Raw genomic sequence first — 19,944 nt, forward strand, 5'->3', positions numbered from 1 at the left:
TTTATCAAAATTAAAGATAGAAACAAAATCAACAATATGATGTGCATTTGACCATCTAAAATTGAATAATACATTGTTATGTAAGTCAAATGTGACCCACGACACAATAGATAAATCAGAAATGGCCGCAATGGTCCACAATGAAAACCAACCAGCCCATAAAGATGTGGCAGCTTTATCTCGCGATACTAACAACGGTTGCCTTTGACAACGGCTTTGTTGTTTGAAGCGTTTTTTTAGTTCGACTGACCAATCAAAACTCAGAAAAATAGGGCGGTATATAGATGACGTCACGTATCGTGTACAATTTTTTACAAGAGATCTGTAAGGTAAGCACGTCGCACATGTTGTGTGGCCACAATATGTTGATATTTCAACAAATATCTAATGTTTATTACATTAATAGTTTATAATGTGAGTGTATTATCGTTGTTCTTATGAATTTCAGCGGGTTTTTGGGTGTTGGTATACCAGACAGGCTCCGTGTGCTACGGGCCACATGGTGTTAGATAACCGGCTTGGCCTCAGACAAGCGGGCAGTTAACGGCTAGCGTTAGCTAATTCACCGCCTGCTAGCTAGAAAACATTAAGTTAACCAGAGGAAGGTAGTGAAAGCAGCCGTTGGTGGGCCCGTTTTGGTTTAAATTACAATCTTTCAACAGGGAGTATTTGGAATCGTTATTGGAATCGATTGTCTTGTTAAACGGTCAGGAATGTCAGCTGGCAACGACAACGGAGCTCGACTCACCCAGTTCAAAAACAAAGGGAGAGATGCCAATGTAAGTTCTGCAAGTAACACCCAGCAATAGAACAATAGCTAATTATGTAGCTAATCGTCTTATATTTTTTATGGGTGTCGACTTGTTCAGGAGCTACGGCGCAGGAGAGCGGAAGTCAACGTGGAGCTACGAAAAGCAAAGAAGGATGATCAGATCCTGAAGAGGAGAAACGTTGAGAGCCTTCTGGACGAGCCAACCTCTCCTCTCCAAGAGAAAGATCCCAACGCACAGGTAGACAGCAGCTCTACAGCTAGCTAATTGATTTGGCTAGGGACAGTAACGGTAAACAGGACGTAGCTGAAATAAAACTGTTTTCCATGTATTGAATGTGAATATGAAACATCTGATTATATAATGTAGTTGGCAATGAATGAGAAACATCAGCCTCCTCTGGCCAATGGTCAATGAGACACTTGGAGCAAACTACAAACAAAAACTCTGGGTTATTTTTAGCCCAATTTGTGTTCTGTGTTCATTTAGCACTGACCAGTACTGGGTAAAGTTTTCCCAGTACCCATAGCTAAGTCAAGTCAATTACATTTTTGTATAGTATATTTCATACATAGACAAATTCAATGTGCTTCACAGTAAAGCATAGAACACATTAAACACACAAGATAGAAATACACCTTATAAATATTTGCCTTTTTTTGAAGAAAATACGAAGGTAGTCATAGGTACAGAAATGTTGCTTCATAATATAAATAATAACCCAATGGTGAATGACAGCAATAATAACTCAGTGGTGGTTAACATAAACCAGCCACCTGTGTATGGGTTCAACTAGGCCAGCTATATGAACTAATATTAGGGTCAATATTCCTTCATTATTTGCATTCAGTACCCAATAGTCAAGACATCCAGCAAATAATAGGTCAAGTGTTTTTGCATTGTCCTGATCCTATAATCCTGACCTAAACATTTTCTAAGCATGTTTTAATGAATTTTGAGGGTTATTTTTTTTTTTTACTTTTGTTTGACCCAGGTTTACTGGGCAGATAAGTATACTTCTTCTGTTTATTTTTCCACAGCCTCCTCAGCAATGGTCTGTGGAGGAGATTGTAGAAGGTGTTAACAGCCAGAATCTAGATCATCAGCTGCAGGCCACGCAGGCAGCCAGGTAAAATCATTTTGTAAAGAACGTTGACTGCCGAGTTTTGATGTGCTGATGTAATAAACTTGTTCCCATTGTGTTACTGTGGCATTTTATGCTTGCATGCGGTTCAGAGGACCAGTGACATTTTTTTTTCTCCAGTCTTTCATCATTACACTATTTCCACTATAGATCATTCCTAAATCATAATAAAGTGTCCATCACACCAGTTTCAAGCATATTCTTTTATGGACTTGTTTCTATTGAGTAGGAAATCAATTTGTTCCCAAACCTGTTAAACATGATAACCCCTGTAGTGCCAGCTAGTTGTTACTCTGATGACATTTGGAACAAGTTAACTTTTACTTTCCTTGAAGTTACTTTCCTTTATTAACTCCCCAACTGTTTTTTACCTGATTGTATAGGAGGCTCCTCTCCAGAGAAAAGCACCCCCCTATAGACAGCATCATTGCTGCCAGCCTCATCCCAAGGTTTGTTAGTTTTCTGGCATTGTCTGAATGTCCCCCCATCCAATTTGAGGCAGCTTGGGCCCTGACCAACATCGCCTCAGGTACCACAGACCAGACTACTGCCGTAGTGGAAGGAGGGGCCATCCCAGCCTTTATCAGCCTGGTGACATCACCCCACCCACACATCAGCGAGCAGGCCATTTGGGCCCTGGGTAACATCGCAGGTACTGTAGTCAGACGACACTCGACATCTCTTTGTGTTTGAGTCACTTGTTTTACTTCTCTTGCTCCATTACTACATCCTCCAATGTTATGAGGAGTCTGTTGTTGTCGTATATAACTGTGCTTCCTTTGTCTCGATGTGTTGTTGGTCTCCACAGGCTGTAATATTGAGGGATTTTGAACTAATGTAAAAGGGTGTGTCCTAAAAATGTTACGTGTTGTTGACACAGTGAGTTAACTGTCTAAACGTGATTCATACGAGATTAAGTGGAACCCATAGTCTATCGGAGTATCAGCACTGGTTGTTTTCTCAATCAGTAAAAGTATTAGAACATGGTAATAGATCACGGTAAAGGCAAAGTGTATGGCTAGCTCTGAAATGCTCAACAAAATTATGGTTTTTCATGGTAACTACCATACTGTAGTATCTGACTGTGGTGTTCATTTAGTTACGGTGTACTTTTTTCTGTTCTGATTGCACTGCTGACAGCACATGACTGTAAATGTCTATTCCCCCCAAATCTAGGTGATGGTTCCAACTACAGAGACCTAGTGATCAAGCATGGTGGTCTCCAGCCACTCCTAGCCCTGCTGGCAGCCCCTGACCTGTCTGTGTTTCCTGTGAGTTTCTGTCAAACATTATTGCACTGCTGGTTTTAAGAGACATTTTCATTTTACATAGCACTACACTACCCTGGTTTTTTCTATTCCGATATAGACATCCAGGCTGTCTAGGTCCAGTTGAGACAGACTGCTGTTGGCTCTTGGCAACACTCAACACTTTAAAATGGCAAGATTTCCATGGTGTAGGCAAATCAACTGAGTCAGTCTGTTAGTAGATCTGTAATGTAATTAATACTCAACCAGAATTGACTGGTATGTCCTTCAGTGGGGTCAGGAGTACAGTGCATCTGTGGACAATGGTATCCCCTACCACATTAGAATCAGATCCCCATTCCTCCTCCATGTGATTTGGTTGCAGTCACAGCTGTTTATTCATTTATTCCTGTTGAAAAGTTATTGCACAGTTGAGAAGTCTTTTACACACAGCAGAGTGGTCCATAATTTGACTTTGCTTATGCACCTGAAAAAAAATATTCATTTAATAATTAGTCATTTAATGGGGTTATTCACATTGTACAGATTGCATGATTCTGCAAAATATTTACTTAAGCTGCAGTCATTTAAATTCACTGACCAGTTTCATGGATTTATAAATGTCCTGAGACTTTGATGTTATTTGGTTTTGGAAAGGGCTAATGTTAAAATTTGTTAAACTAAACTTATTCTGTTTGGAGATGGCTCTCTCTTTAGAGAGATGTCTTTTAATAAACTTGAGTCTTGTCAGTATCGGTTACTCTGACAACTATCATGTTATGACATTTTGTTGTAAAATAACACTTGGCTCTTAATCCACCATACCAGTCTAGCTACCTGCGCAATGTCACCTGGACGCTGTCCAATCTGTGTCGGAACAAGAACCCGGCACCTCCTTTGACGGCGGTGCAGCAGCTGCTTCCTGCCCTGGTGCGTCTCCTGCACTGCGACGACAAGGAGATTCTGGCTGACACCTGTTGGGCCGTGTCCTACTTGACCGATGGCTCCAATGAGAGGATAGAGGTGGTGGTGCAGGCTGGCCTGGTGCCCCGCCTGGTACAACTGCTAGCCTGTGGGGAGCTCTCCATTGTGGTATGTGATGTTGAGTTTAAGTCAAAAGTTACTGTTATTTGTGACATTTGAAACTGCAGTTAGTGCACTGTCTACAATGTTCATATTCAGTTAGTACAACATTGATATTCAAAGGAATTATCAATGAAGATTACCTTCATCCATCAGAAGTAGCTGCTCTTTTGATTCTATTTCTGCCGTCATGACAGTGTTTGATGAAAGTCTTAGTGCACCTTATTATAATTGCTTGTACCATTGGATCTAAGAGTGCTCATTGTATGGTTACACATACCAGCACTCTTCAAGACGTTCCTTACACCCCACACACTATCTTTCTTTTTTGTGGATATCCTCATTTATATTTCACTTCTTACCTCAAAAGTTGAAGAAAACCACTTTCTGTCTCTGTCATATATTTAAACTTCTGTTCTCATTACTTCTCTTATTTGTTCACTCCTGCACTACTGGGAAATATTTCTGTCAGGTGTTAGTCGAGTGTAGGACGGATAACTGGTACGAAAGTCTTGTGTGCAGAGATGTGAACCATTGTAACAGAAAATCAAGCTTATTCTGCTGTTGCGTGGATTGTTAGTGGCTTCAGATAGATGGGTCGAATTGTAACAACAATACACGCGGTATTTAGGTATCATATTCATTGTCATCACCATCATCCCGTCCATATATTCCCTAAATTGTGAATCCATCCATCCATCTTCGTCCGCTTATCCGTTATCGGGTCGCGGGGGCAGCAGCTCCAGCAGGGGACCCCAAACTTCCCTTTCCCGAGCCACATTAACCAGCTCCGACTGGGGGATCCCGAGGCGTTCCCAGGCCAGGTTGGAGATATAATCCCTCCACCTAGTCCTGGGTCTTCCCCGAGGCCTCCTCCCACCTGGACGTGCCTGGAACACCTCCCTAGGGAGGCGCCCAGGGGGCATCCTTACCAGATGCCCAAACCACCTCAACTGGCTCCTTTCGACGCGAAGGAGCAGCGGCTCTACTCCGAGCTCCTCACGGATGACTGAGCTTCTCACTCTATCTCTAAGGGAGACGCCAGCTACCCTCCTGAGGAAACCCATTTTGGCCGCTTGTACCCTGGATCTTGTTCTTTCGTTCATGACCCAGCCTTCATGACCATAGGTGAGAGTAGGAACGAAAACTGACCGGTACATCGAGAGCTTTGCCTTCTGGCTCAGCTCTCTTTTCGTCACAACGGTGCGATTAAATTGAATGTGATACCGCACCCGCTGTGCCGATTCTCCGACCGCTGTGCCGATTCTCCGACCGCTGTGCCGATTCTCCGACCAATCTCCCTTACTCGCGAACAAGATCCCAAAGTACTTGAACTCCTTCACTTGGGGTAAGGACTCATTCCCTACCTGTGAATACTACAGATAATTGACTTGCTCTCCTTCCCCTCGCAGACTCCAGCCCTGCGGTCACTTGGCAACATTGTGACTGGGACCGATGAGCAGACACAGTGTGTGCTGAATGCAGGTGCTCTGGCGATGTTTCCCAGCCTGCTGCGCCACCACAAGTCCAATATCCAGAAAGAGGCAGCCTGGACAGTGTCCAATATCACTGCTGGCAAGGACAGCCAGATCCAGGAGGTTATCAATGCAGGCCTGATGCCAATGCTGGTGGAGATCCTCCAACAGGTCAGAACACAAGAGCAGACAGAAATTATAGCCAGATTGTTAAAATAATCCAAATGAGATGTATTAATCCATGAAAGGTCGAGTTATATTCTATTGATCAGTGTGGGGAAAATTGTTTTCTTTATTTACCCATCACCCTTTCCTGAACAGTAGACAGCCAAAGGGCAGCACATGGGCTCCAACTCTAGTTTTGAGACCGGTCTTAGAGTATTCCTAATATCTATGGATACATGCATACATTTATCAAGAACAGAATCACAAAGAAAACAAGATCATTTATTCATACTTATATTTGATGAATTATTTTTTTTTTTATCGTCTTATCTGTAACTTAATATAACCTGACCAGCCCAGTCACTTGCCTGTTCCCCAACTTATCTGTGCCCTGCTGCTGATTATGCATAGTTTTCTTATTTTATGAACAAATGAACAGATTTTCTGATTTACTAATATATATGATGATTTCATGTTTATTCATAAAGGCCCGTTAACTATATCTTTAGTATCTCTAGTTTATCTCTATACTTATCTCTGGCCGTAAACCTCAGATGTGATTTCTGTTTAGGGAGACTACAAGGCTCAGAAGGAGGCAGTGTGGGCAGTCACCAATTATACCAGTGGTGGAACGGTGGTGCAAGTGGCCTACCTGGTCCAATGCAATGTTCTGGCGCCTCTGCTTGATCTGCTGACAGCCAAAGATAGCAAAATCATCTTGGTCATCCTGGATGCAATCTACAATATTTTACAGGTATATTGCCAAGACCTTTTTGCTATATTTGCGAGTTGTTTACAGCAAGTTTTTCTTAGTTGTGCAATCAAAATGCTGCAATTAACAGTCTGTGCCATGTGTCAAGTAGATTTTACTCATCTGAATTCAGGCATAGAGAAGTTTTACATTTATATGTAATACATTGTACACATTTCTTCCAGTGTGTGTGTGTGTGTGTGTGTGTGTGTGTGTGTGTGTGTGTGTGTGTGTGTGTGTGTGTGTGTGTGTGTGTGTGTGTGTGTGTGTGTGTGTGTGTGTGTGTGTGTGTGAGAATCAACATAAACAATTTATACTTGATTTAGTTATAGGTCATTCAAAATTCTGTATTAATCCCACAATGGGGAAATTCTGCCAGCATACATTTGTTTTTTAGGGTCCTGAGGAAATGGAGATTAACACTGGGGGTTTCTGAGATTAGGAAACATGAAAATTTGCAGAATGTAATCTCCATCACATTATAGTCTGAATGGTGCAGATGGATTCTTGACAATCAGATTAAAATGGATGGTCACACGTTCATCTCTTGGCGAGGGAACTATTAGTCTTACAGTTTTTTTTTTTTTCTTAACAGATGGCATACAAAACTGGTGAAATTGAGAAACTGTGCCTAATGATTGAGGAGTTGGGTGGTTTGGACAAGATTGAGGCACTGCAGTCCCATGACAATGAAGCTGTCTACAAGTCCTCTCTCAACATCATAGACAGATTCTTCTCTGAAGAGGTAAGTGTTACTGAAACAGCGGTTCCTTCAGACTAGCCAGGCAGAAAGCATTGCTAAATTTTGATAAATTATTCCAGTAGGTGAAAGTGGATCATTCAGAGAATTTGAGATGACGACAATGATCAGCACTAACTTTGCCAACACCCATAGAGACTTGTATGACTCATTCACATATTAAATGACAACAGTCTTGGCAGAGCTGGCAGGGTGGCATAAGTCACTTGTGTGGTTACTCGTCACCACTTACTGTTGCCAAAGAATACAGTAAATGTGGTGTGTGACGCAGTAATACAGTAGCCTGAGCTTGATGTTGACTGGTTTCTGCAAAGCCACCTTCAATATAAGGCTCATTTTAATGTTTAATGTGTGTTTTGCTTTTCCTGGTAAAATTATTGACCAAAGGCTTTCAAAATAAAAAAAACTGTTGCTTACATGATCTGTCTTTAACGTAACTCAATTCACAACAGACCCTTTCTTGGCTGACAGAAATGGTCCTGGTTCACAGAATCTATACAAATCCATGAAATGATCCAAAAAACATGCTAAGACTTGGTTAATCCTCTAATGCTTCTCTCCTCCTGTCCCCCTTGTCTTTCAGAATGATGATGAGTCTGTGGTTCCTGAAGCTACTGCAGACTGCTATACTTTCCAGATCCCTGAAGACCAAAGCACATTCCAGTTTTAACATGTCCAGCTTTTCTCTCTGTAACATGAAAAAAGAAAATTCGTACCTTGTTGATATTTTTGTATTTTTTTTTAGACATTTTATCGTTGTATGTGACAGTACAACGAGAACATCTTCCTGTTTTAAATAAATATTTGTAAATAAATGTTACTCATGCATACTTTTTTTTGTGATTGATGTTTCGGGTATAAGCAAGCCATGAACGGGGAAGTGTGCCTGATTTATTTGGTGGTTAAGAACGAGGTGTTAAGAATGATTTCCTATGAGAAATAGGGAGTGGGAGGTGATTCTGTGTCTGTCACCACTAGGTGACACTGTGGTTATTCTCCTTAAGTGTTGGTTGTGAGCCTACATGTTATAATGACCCTGCTGTGTCTATTGTACATTGTAGGCTATTTTATGAATGAAATCTGTTTCAATGCGTTCATAGTATATTACACTATATAGCCATGATGGCTCAGGGGGTTTAGGAAGGAGCAGAACCAGACTGGAGGCTTAATGTTGTGTTCTTCACTGTAGACCTGCATCGACAGTATGTACCCTCAGGGAAAATCGAATTACGCTTATTGGCTGAATGCTTTTATATATGTCAATGGTTGAACGTGGCCCGACGTGTAAACTGGCCTTGTGATAGTTTATGAAAGTTTGTGACTTGATTTTTGGCCCCCGGTGGCAGTATCATGTAGACATTACATTTCACGTGTGAAGATATGTATAATAATTGGCTTCCGAAATTGTGGCTGTCGCAGTTCTTTTTTATATTGGATAAATGAGCCCCCCCAAAAGCTTTGATGCTCACTTCTGCAATTACCTCGCTCTTAACTGATTCAACACTAAGTGAGTATTATCACTTCAGTGTGCACGTATTTAGTGTAGAAATTGAAACCGCTCAACTATTTTAACTATTCGCAGGAACTGTCTAGCTCGTTTTGTCTACATAAACTGTGTCAAACTATCCACATTAAAGTCGGCTAAAGACGGATTTTAAGTTCAAAGTAAAATTATCACATGCTTTATACCACTAACCAGGTAAACGTGGTTTGAATGATATTGATGATATATGACATTGTGTTTCAATGGTGTGTATGAAAGATACCCTTTTCTAAAGCTGCCTCGATGCACTCACAAAGCTCACAAAGTAACAAACGTGATACACCCCCTGGATGGTTGTAGATCTTGCGCAAAGACATAATATATTATTATAGTCCTCATTATTTATGAACATGCTGTTTGATTCTTGTTGGTAGCTAACTAGTATTAGGAAAATATAGAACATGTCTGATAGTGTTTTTATTTTGAAAGATTTTACCGGATGTGCTTCTATGTCTCTCCCTGGCGCTGCTTGCCTGCCTGCAGTACTCATCATCACGACCAACTTCAGTTCAAGCAGCACGGGCAGAGTAGACGCCTGTCTGGATGGAGAGCAAGTCGTCCACTTGATTTGTATGAGTACCCGTGGCTCGCGGCGTGACCGGCGTTTGGGGACGTAATTAGTTATTTGCATTTTTTTACGGAAAAGGTGCTCAAGTGAGAGTGTTATTCCAGCAACGTTATTATGATAACGTTACCAAACAGCCAGTGTGCTTTGCTATGGTGATAACCACAAGCTAGCAGAGGGATTGTTTGGGAGATACCTTTTTGAGACTCGTACGCTGACACATGAATTAGACGCTTTTTGTGAATTTTCATCAAGCTGGAACACAAAGGGGGATGTCTAGTCAAGGAGTTAGGAGAAATGGCCCAGTAAAGCTGCGGTTGACAGGTAAGCAAATTTAAACCCCGTCTTGCGCCGCTCGGAAAACGTTAGCAAGATAGCCTGGTTGGCTAGCAGGCTAACATCTGCTGATGGTGCCGCTGGACACTGGCGCATGTGTCTTGTGTGATATCAAAATGTTCAACTCGTATTCTATCTTTTTTTTTTTTATCGCACTTAATTACTTTATTTTTTACCTGAATGTAATTCACGCTAACCTACTAAGCAGCATAGAAAGACAATCAATAAGCCTTGCAGGTTAGCAAACATTAGCTGTGACAACAACGCTGTTTATGTTGCATTAACCTACGTTAGCTGGCTAACGTTACTTGGCATCTTTACTAATGGGTTTATCTTAAAGGTTAGCTTAGATGAAATATGTAAGCTTAATATCGGTAAGTCTGTGCTAATGTCCATCTATTTTTATTCGTAATTTATATGGTTGTTTTATTAACACTTGTTTATCCGTATCGTCATTAAAACAGAACTACATCTAATCATTAGGACTTCTCTTCTGTGTAGTCATGTTCCAAGAACGTTTCAGGAGGAAGGGGGCATACAATGTGTGTGTAGCTCCATGCTTGGGCTTTAGTGGATGTGGAATCACATTCCCAACGGCCTTGATGTGTTTAGCTAGATGACTTTCATGAATGTGCTCCATAAATACGGAACAACATAGAACAGATATACTACTTTATTACTTACCATGTGGTACACAGCATTGTATCATTTTATGTTTAACTTGCATGAATGGATTCACGCAGGGACCAGATTTTCTGCCCTTCACCTCCATCATCGTCTGGTGGCAGCCACATCAAATGATAAAGCTGATGGTGTTTCAGAAGGTACAATAGTTGAACTGAAGGAGAAAAGAGAGAACCTCTTCTCATTTTAAAAAGGCGTTTTTACCTTTTATTTGGTGATAGACCATTAAGATTCTTAAGACTCACAACAGCCCAGTAAAACTTTTAATTCCAACAGCATGGCATAAAGACAGGTGTTCTATCATGGTATGATTTTCGGTAGGGTAAGCTACGTCATATGAATGCAGTTTCTTCTCATTCAGCAGTGTGCTACAATTTAATTTTACTAGAATGGTGGAGTAAAACTGTAAAGATAAATTAACTCTCAAAGCTCAAAAACCTACCCTGCTCGCCTGCCCTGAGTCTTTCCCCCCCCCCCCCTCCATATGGGGAATGGTTTTAAATGGGCTGCAGTGGTCTTCAGACGGAATCCCAGGAATGTGAAACCTCAGAGAGGAAATGTGAGTCTTTCCCGATTATAGACACATCCTCTGTCTGTCTTCAGTAGAGAGAAAGGATAAGGGAAACTGTGTGTGTGTTTGTGGGGAGAGAAATAAATTGGGGTTCATATGGCTGAGAGCGACCAGAACTGCTGCTCACACAGTGATGATCAGTGATGCTAAGTCTACATTTAGACTTGTGCATTCATTCAAATTTTACATGTGTGTGTTAAGTTGTGGCCACGCTTTATTTATATGTCTGAGACTGTGTGCAGACCTAACATTGCTTACCATCCAAAGTCCAGTTTTTACATTTTAAAGTGCCACTCGAATGCAGTCTGTAGCCTTATTGCCATTTCCCAGCCTTTATCCCTGCTCACTACCATACGTTTTCTAAGTGTGAGCCATTTAAATCACAATAAAACATTACTCTTTATCATACTCTTTTCTTTCCTTAAGTATGTAATTTTAACTAGAATCCTGAGAATCCAAAGTTAATTTTTTTTTCTATCTTTTTAGTACCTATTTAGTAAATGTCCTACCTATGAGGCAGCTGAATATAAAGTGTGCTGTTATAGTTTGCCACCCTCACTGGGATCCCCTCTCGTCATGGCAGTTGACTAGAATTTGCGTAGGGTGGGCTTGACTGAATTCATCCCCAGTTTAGTCATCCCACACTGCATTTAAATGCCACCTTCTAGCTTCTCATAATGGCATTTTTGGAGCTCCTTACGTCTACAACATTTATCTGGGACACAGGGACAGCTGCTCTTTGATGCTTAATTTAAATAAAAAAAGTTTGCTGGTGTGTTGTCGTGTCCCCACAGAGCTTGCTGCCAAGCTTGTAAAAACAAGCAATCTTGGATTTTGAGAGCTGCTATTCCTAACACTGCAGGGAGCCAACAATTGGTGTAGTTCCCCCTCTGTCTCCTGCACAGTGAGAGGTGGTGTATGATTTACTGAAATCGAACAGGAACAGGGTGTTTTCACTTGCTTTCCTTCACTGGATGGAATCTGGAGTTTTTCTGAGGTGAATAACATGAGATGTACAAGGTGATGAATCCATCTCGCAACCCCTTTGAAATATGGCCTCTTGGCTGCACCGCTATGCTGTCGCTGCTTCTGTTGAGAAGAAGGCAGTCTGTCTATGGGATCCATTTCCCCCATAAGTCTCCAGTTGGCATGCAGCAAGCAGGGACCGTCTGGAAGAATCATCTCAGGATTCTTCCTGTTCTGTGTGACTGCGGCGTGACACACAGTCAAGCAAGAAAACCCACATGTACAATTTTCACTTACTGTCATGTGCGCGTGCATGGGGGTGTGTGTGTGTTTGTGTGTAACATTGTGCTGAAGCTTTTGTTTGTGTTGAAGAGGGGTAAAACCAGGAAGCTGGTGATTAAGATAAAGATCAAGCCTCCGTCCCTGGCCCAGCATTAGCACTGGGTCAGAATGCATTTCAGGGAAGTTAGCAGGGACCACTGTCACTGCACCACTGCGTTGTTACCACTGTTAGCTCTCAGAAAGTACAGATGTGTGTACCACCTTGTTTGTATGTGCAAGCGCAATGCTATGTGGTCTCAAAACAGAAGACAAACAAACTTACACACAGACACACACACATGCACACAGACACACTCACCATTAAGCTTCCACAGGATGTTCTGTCAGCATGCGATGTTGAGCTAAATAAGGGCTGTAGACTTCCTCAAAGATAAGGAATGAATGTTATATAGAGAGTGTGCTTTGGTAATGGTGAGAAATAGACAAGATTTGTCAAGTTTTAAGTTATGACGCCCACATGGAGTTGAGGGACAATTGTGCAATATGGATAAACTTTGTTCACATTAGAATGTTAGAAGAATTAAAAAATGTGTGATGACGGATGCATTTATCTCATTAAATGGTACTGCCTTTTGGGATTTTCTGCTTAATTATATGCAAATAGTTCTTTCTGTTTGCCTTATTCGGGCAGGTGTTATACATATTAATTTGTATTTAAAAGCAGGCTAACTATTCATCTCTGACTCACTTCTTTATCCTCACCTTGAATGGATGAAGTTGGTAGTATTATTTCTGCTTGCCGGCCTCCCTTGATTACATAGTCACATTTAATCAACACATTGTAAGCTGCTTTTCCACTTGGAAAAGCTCCCCCCCCCCCATTTGAACAATAACCGTTAAAATGTGGACCAGAGTTCATGATTGATTTATAAGCACACAATGGGCGTGAGTCATACTGTGTCATGTTTGTGGCGTTACTCTCGGTTTTATATATCTCTGGCACCAGCTTATTTAAGAACAAGCAATGCCCCGGCAGAAAATGCAGTTTGATCCAATTAATACACACTGCTCAAAATTCCGCAGAAATCGCCTCTAAGGTACTGGGATTTCTTAAGATTTTCACTGAATTTATCTAGCCCACATGTCTGCTACTCCACACACATTGAGAAATATGGACAAATCTTTGTCTTAAAAATAGCGGCTGCACCAACCACATTGATGATTAACTGGTGCATTTCCAGAAAATGTTATATCTAGCTTCAGGAAAAACGAGAGACGGTAATCTGCTAATGTCATGTAGATTCTGAACTCGTAGCATAAGGATGGACCCATGTAGAAGGTTTCTCATATACCTGACCTACCCAGACACTCAGATAAGTAAGCCTTAGCTGTTCAGTATGAACCTCATGTCTCTACTTCACCACATTGAAAAAGCAGTGTGTGTTTTGGGGAGGGCAGTGGGCGATTTGTCTTTGCAGTCCACTGTATTTTTTTAAGCCTGAGGTTCAGTGTTTGTGCTGTTTAAGACAGCATGTACAAAGGTGTGATGTGTACAAGCCTACATGCCCATTTTAATACTGCTTACCTCTGGCTTTCCTCTTTCTGGAACCAGACACTTTCCCTTTGACGTGTTTTTGACATTCCTCTTGTTTTTCTGAGCCCGTCTGTCACTGTGATTCCTGAACATGCAGTGTATCGCACTGTTACTCTTCGTCTTAAGACATGAGTGTGAGACAATATACATGTTTTCAACTTGTGTGTGCTGTACATTCTTGTTTGGTGGCCTGTGTTTGTGTTTATGTGCTTCAGCTCAAATATTTTACACCAGATCTGCCAAGACAAGAGAGCAGCCCTAATGGGGCAGCCCCCCACTGCAGCTGTCAGCCCTTCTGTCGTCATCTCGCCTTCCATCAGCTCATCTCATGTTTATTCTTTTCTTATATCTCGTAGCATTTCTCCTTTTGATAACAAATGTTCTCTCTTAAAGTGATGGTTCGGAGTAATTTCACCCTAGGCTGCTTTTCACCTTGACCTCGAGCCAAACAACCCCCCAGAAGCTTTTTTCCCCTTGTTATAACGTTGGTCGAGTTAGCGTTATCAGCTGGTTATCTTAGTGCAGGCGCTAATGGATCCACGTTTGTATCTCGTAAGTTACCCCACTAATAATGCCCGGAATGAGACCAAACTTCTACAGTAGTACAAATAGTTTCTGTACTATAAAACGCATTAGAAAGTTTGTAACTACACCAGATGTATAGTTAACACTTGCCTGATGGAAACTCCTCTCGGCTGTTACGGCGCGAGATCACGCACAGAGCACAACATCGATTGCTTTTAAATCGCAGCCGGGATATATACAACTGTGTAGCATCTTGTCCTATCGCCTCACGCTGCAGTAGCTGCTTCTGCTGTTCACTCGCTTCTTGATTCTTCTTCTTTACCAGTAGTCTCTTCCGGCAATAGACGTTGTGTTCTGTGCGGGATCTCGCGCGATAGCTCGGTAGTAGCCGAGAGGAGTTTCCATCAGGCAAGTGTTATTTAAATATACTTCTGGTGTAGTTACAAACTTTCTAATGCCTCGTTTTATAAGTAAATACACTATTTGTACTACTGTAGAAGTTTGGTATCATTCCGGGCATTATTAGTGGGGTAATTTACGAGATACAAACATGGATCCATTAGCGCCTGCACTAAGCTAACCAGCTGATAACGCTAACTCGACCAACATTATAACAAGGGGAAAAAAGCTTATGGGGGGTTGTTTGGCTCAAGGTCAAGGTGCAAAGCAACCTAGGGTGAAATGACTCCGAACCATCACTTTAAAGTCCTCTCTTATTCTGATTTTAATAGGCTGCATTTAAATGCCAAAACACTGAAGGCAGTCAGTCTATGCTTGAATCCGTTGCCCTGGGCATCTGAGGCAGAAATAAGTGCTAGACTCTTTAGAAAGTGTAAACTAGTCTTAGTTTAAGGGATGCATACCTCTGTGTAAAAATGCATAGTCTGCAGCAAGAATAATTGGGCTAGCTAATGACCTTTTATTTCATTTACAGTGAATGACTCAGTTGAGTCATCTGGCTGTGAATGCTGAATTATCCTCTTGCGTAAATATTTGTTTTACTATAGATTAGTCTGTGTGCATGGTCCTGAAAGAGATGATGCTCTTGTATCCGTGTGTGTCTGAATGTCTGCTTGATCTTGCCTCTAGCATTTGGGGTCACTGTGTTGTGGTTAGGTTTTATAGTGCATTGCAGGTCTCGATACCCAAACTTCCTCCAGCTCTGTTTAGTCTGCATCACGAGCATAAACTTCAATTGACCATACACACGCCACACAGGTTACACACATACACTCAGTTAGTGTTCATGTGGCCCTTGCCATCATATGGAACCATTTATATTCACCTTATGATGCAGCTGTTCCAGCTGTATTTATCCTTTCTGTTATCAGTACATCTAAAAAGAAAATACAGGGGTTAACGGTTTTCAGATGCAGCAGACCACCCAAAATTATGTTGCACTTTGTGCTTAATTTGTAGTAAAAGCATGAAAATGTCCCACTGCTAATGAGGTACTCCCATTTTATTTATTGAAAATAGAAAATCCATGTGTTTCTAAGTTAGAAAATAAAAAAGATGGTGAAACACTTATAAGGTCCCTTTATCTTGAATTATCAGTTTTATTTTTAAGTAATTTTCTGTAGAAATGCATAGGCCTGTGTGTGTGTGTGTGTGTGTGTGTGTGTGTGTGTGTGTGCGTGAGACCTCTTCTGTAGAAACTATACTTATGTGTGTGTGCAGTTTGATTTTCCTGCTGTTTGATTACATATAGGCCTAAGGTTATCCTGATTGCCAAGTCTAGCACTTTTTTTGTCTTATTGAAACACTGTGGATGATCAATGAGCTGATGATCATGTTTGTTTATGTTTTGTTTACCTTTGTTGTGGCACTCTTGGTCAGGTAGGCTTAGATACCTTTTTAGTAACCGTTCCACCTCGTCGTCGGTCCAAGCAAATAAATCCCTGGTCTTACTTTACGCTATTGTTCTTTCTCCAAAGTATTTTCTGTATTTACATCAATGATTTTTTTGGAGTAATGTTAGCTATCTGCTTCCTATTTACACCGGCACGCACATTCCAAGTATGCGAATGGTCATGTGATATGTATCATTTCTGATAAGGAGCCTAACCGCTTGTGTGGACGGAGATTGTTTTTGTTTTCAAAATGCCATTTAAAAATCATAACGTAGTAGTGTGGCTGTAGCCTTAGCCCATAACTGACTTTGTCTGTAGAAGATCACCCTGTGGTTCAGCAATACTGTTGCTGGCACACCCATGTTTCTTGCTTTTCCAATAATCTGCAGACATTGAGTCAGAATCAGTGCAGTATTTATCTAATCCATGGCTTACCTGTCCAAAAGTTGCTCAGGTACAGCTGTCTGGTATCTGTGATGATAGCACACAGAAGGTTGCATTTGTTTTTCATCTCTGAGTAACACAATGTAGAGTTAACACCAGAGTCGCTCGCAGTAAGCTAACCTAAATCTACTGCCCTTTTACATCTAAGGTGTGAGTAACTGTGAGTTGTCAAAAAGAAGTTGTTTTTTTTAAACACAAAATTGGAATTAATTATAAAATGCTTGCCCAAATTTACCTGCATTGACTTGATTTTGGCATTTTGCTTTCTCCAATATTTATGGCAGTTATTTTGACAGTCCCTGAAAGTTGTCATTTTGTATCTACACAGCAAATGCATATTTTATTATTGAAGCCCCTGAATCCAAGGATTTATCGAGAGCCACTCTTTTCCCCCTTTTCCTTACCCCTGTTCATCTTCAAATCGGCCTATGAAATGAAGCTCTTTGTATGTGTTGTTGTTTTTGATTTTGGCATTGCTGATACTGATTTATGGGTATGTAATTCCATAATGCGGATGAAAAGGGAACACAAAGCTCCGCACAGTTTGTGTTCATCTCAGTTTCTCCTCTGTGCTCATATATAATGCTTTGGGGGAACCCCCGGGTCTCTGGAGTCTCAAATTATACCCTTTTGTTTCATTGATACATTTATTTTCAGTTGACTTGTGGATTTTTCTTTTTTTTTAACGTGGGTTTCGCACATTTAACACGACCACAGAAAAGCAGACATGAAGGAGCATTGCTCTGGAGAGATGTCAGCTGTGTGCAGCTGGTCAGCCCTCTATTAACACAAGATGGATGCTCCTTGAAATCTGATCAGGCTGTAATGATTTGTTTTGAAACATTACTGTTAAAAACGACAAATTCCAGCTGGCTTAGCATTTTCAGGCTCTGTCTGTGTATCTCAACACAGCACTGTGTTTTCGAAAGAATTTGGCATATGAGGAGACTGTGACTCAGTAATGAAATCTCACAAGGCGCTGCCAGTCTCATAACTCAGCTTTACTGTTCTCCACTCATGACCTGCGTTTTACCACACAACATAGGGAGCTTACATGTTTTCTACTGGACTAACACCTCTTGATCGTTGGATTGGGCTGAAAGCTGGTCTTGAGGAAAACTTGTTGTGACTTTACCGCAACAAATGGCTCAATTTAATAAATGATACAATGTATATGGCATTTATGTTATCTGTATTGGTTTATTGTATACTACATCACTCTATAGCCTATGAATATGCCCTTTCTCTAGAGTTTGTGCAACTTTGTTCTTATACTTTGGTTTCAGTCAGACCTTAAGTTTTATCTGCTTTTCAAATTACTTTTGAACTTGGAGGCATCAGAGTGCTTCTGAGCAGGAAAATGGAAAGACTGAACACCTCACTATTGCATAAACCGCCTCTGACTGGAAAGGAGGGGGTCTTCAATATGCAGAATACATTAAACTTTCCAAGTGCTGCAGGAGGATTTTCCTGCAGAATATGGAGAAGAAATATCACCTTTGCTATTCATAGGCCAAGAGCATATTACTTCTGACAGCCTCTGAGAATTATGAGGGGAGGCAAAAACTTGAGTCTTAAAACTTTAATTTGGAACATGTGAAAAGGCAGGTAATTGGTCTACAGATGTGATTTTTCTGCAGTGTTGCTCTTAACTGCATCCTGCCTAGCCCTCTTGCTTTCACTGCCTGAACTTACCCCCCTCCCCCCACTACACTCTCATCATGTGTCCTGTATTTTTCTCTTCAGTCTTTTACTCTCTTCTTTCTTGAACAGGATGCCCCTCATCTCTCTGTCATTTCTCGCTCTTCCTTCCTCTCCCTTACTCACCTTTACTCACCCCCGGATCTAGTCCAGACAGTTGACAGACGACTCTGCCGGTGTGGCTCCAGTTTGGTGTATATTTTAGTTTCTTTATCTGTGCTCAACTTATGATGTACAGACACACACACTTCCTGTACCGGTCCCTCACCACAGTGCTGTACTTAGTATTTGTCAGCATTTGTTTGGGGATCCTAAGGAGTCCGTTGTGGATTCCAGGGACCCCGAGCAAAAGTAATACATTCATTCTTATTTCAATCACTGTATGCATAGAAATGACAATAGTAGTTGTATGTGTTACTTTATCACTATCATTTACCCGTATACAGTCCTCATAGTTATACAATTTAATACCAAACCAACAGAGAACATAATACCAAATCAATAAAACTGTTCATCAGAAATCTTTGACAAATCCTAAACAACTAAAGCGTGGCATTGGTGTGGCCAAGAATGCAAGTAATGCTATTAAAAGGATGTTGTTTGTAGCCTCATGCTCAGCTTCGATCTCCGTCTTTTTGTAAGAGACTATGATGCCTTTAACTTCAGTAGAGCAATGTTAAAGCTTAACTCTCGCCAAAATGCAACCTAGGGTCTTTTTGTGAATGTACCCGAGTCAAACTTTCGTTTAAAAGCATATTTAGGACGGAATCACCACTTTTAAGATTTACCGTATTTTCGTCTTTGGGTCAAATGGCCTTTTGAATGGGAGTGCTAGGGGCACGTTTATGCTAGCTTCAAAATAGCTATTTTTAAAACACTAAGAAGGCTCGACACAACATGAAACTTTGCTCGAAGTATCAGCAGGGGCTCTACACCTTAACGCAAGCATTGAGAACATTGTTTGTGTACACAGTTTACTAAAAAAGGTTTTGAGCAACTCACGTTAGCAGTTGTTCACACTATCCGCCATTTTCCCAGTCAAAAATAGGCGATCTGTGAATGAACGGACTCCATAGGAGGAAATGTAATTCTTATGAGGCTCCTTTTTCAACTATAAGGTCAATATTGTTTCACTAACGACAAAACCACTAATTATCCGTGCATTTATATGGAACTGAGCTTTTGGAGCTTTCCATCTTTACTCTCCTCCCTCGACTATTTTTGACTGGCTCGATAGACGGCGACCGGAAGAACAACTGCTAACGTGAGTTGCTCAAAACCTTTCTTTTAATGTAAACAAAAGTGCCCCCAGCACTCCCATTCAAAAGGCCATGTGACCGAAAAACGAAAATGCGGTAAATCTTAAAAGTGGCGATTCCGTCCTAAATATGCTTTTAAGCGAAAGTTTGACTCGGGTACATTCACAAAAAGACCCTAGGTTGCATTTTGGCGAGAGTTACGCTTTAATGCAAGCATGTTAATGAA

The 19,944-nt window shown here is 41.1% G+C and overlaps 2 protein-coding genes across 3 annotated transcripts in view; both read left to right on the forward strand.

Annotated features, from left to right (window-relative positions):
- The first annotated feature begins 270 nt into the window (after positions 1-270).
- On the forward strand, positions 271-8,215 carry LOC144536351 (importin subunit alpha-1-like). Its single transcript, XM_078279441.1, has 11 exons — positions 271-329; positions 663-779; positions 870-1,010; positions 1,811-1,899; positions 2,298-2,566; positions 3,091-3,185; positions 3,990-4,253; positions 5,657-5,890; positions 6,456-6,638; positions 7,231-7,380; positions 7,979-8,215. The coding sequence occupies exons 1-11, from the start codon at positions 285-287 to the stop codon at positions 8,063-8,065; spliced, it is 1,674 nt and encodes a 557-aa protein (XP_078135567.1). The 5' UTR covers positions 271-284; the 3' UTR covers positions 8,066-8,215.
- Positions 8,216-9,428: 1,213 nt separating this feature from the next.
- Positions 9,429-19,944, forward strand: part of LOC144536360 (E3 ubiquitin-protein ligase SMURF2-like) — a 63,908-nt gene continuing 53,392 nt past the window's right edge. For both annotated transcript variants that reach the window (XM_078279452.1, XM_078279460.1), the window contains exon 1: positions 9,429-9,827. In XM_078279452.1, the coding sequence (XP_078135578.1) occupies positions 9,776-9,827 (52 nt within the window). In that variant the 5' untranslated portion in view covers positions 9,429-9,775. The remainder of the gene's footprint in view (positions 9,828-19,944) is intronic.

This window comes from Sander vitreus, chromosome 2 (genome assembly GCF_031162955.1).
Source record: "Sander vitreus isolate 19-12246 chromosome 2, sanVit1, whole genome shotgun sequence".
Taxonomy (NCBI): domain Eukaryota; kingdom Metazoa; phylum Chordata; class Actinopteri; order Perciformes; family Percidae; genus Sander; species Sander vitreus.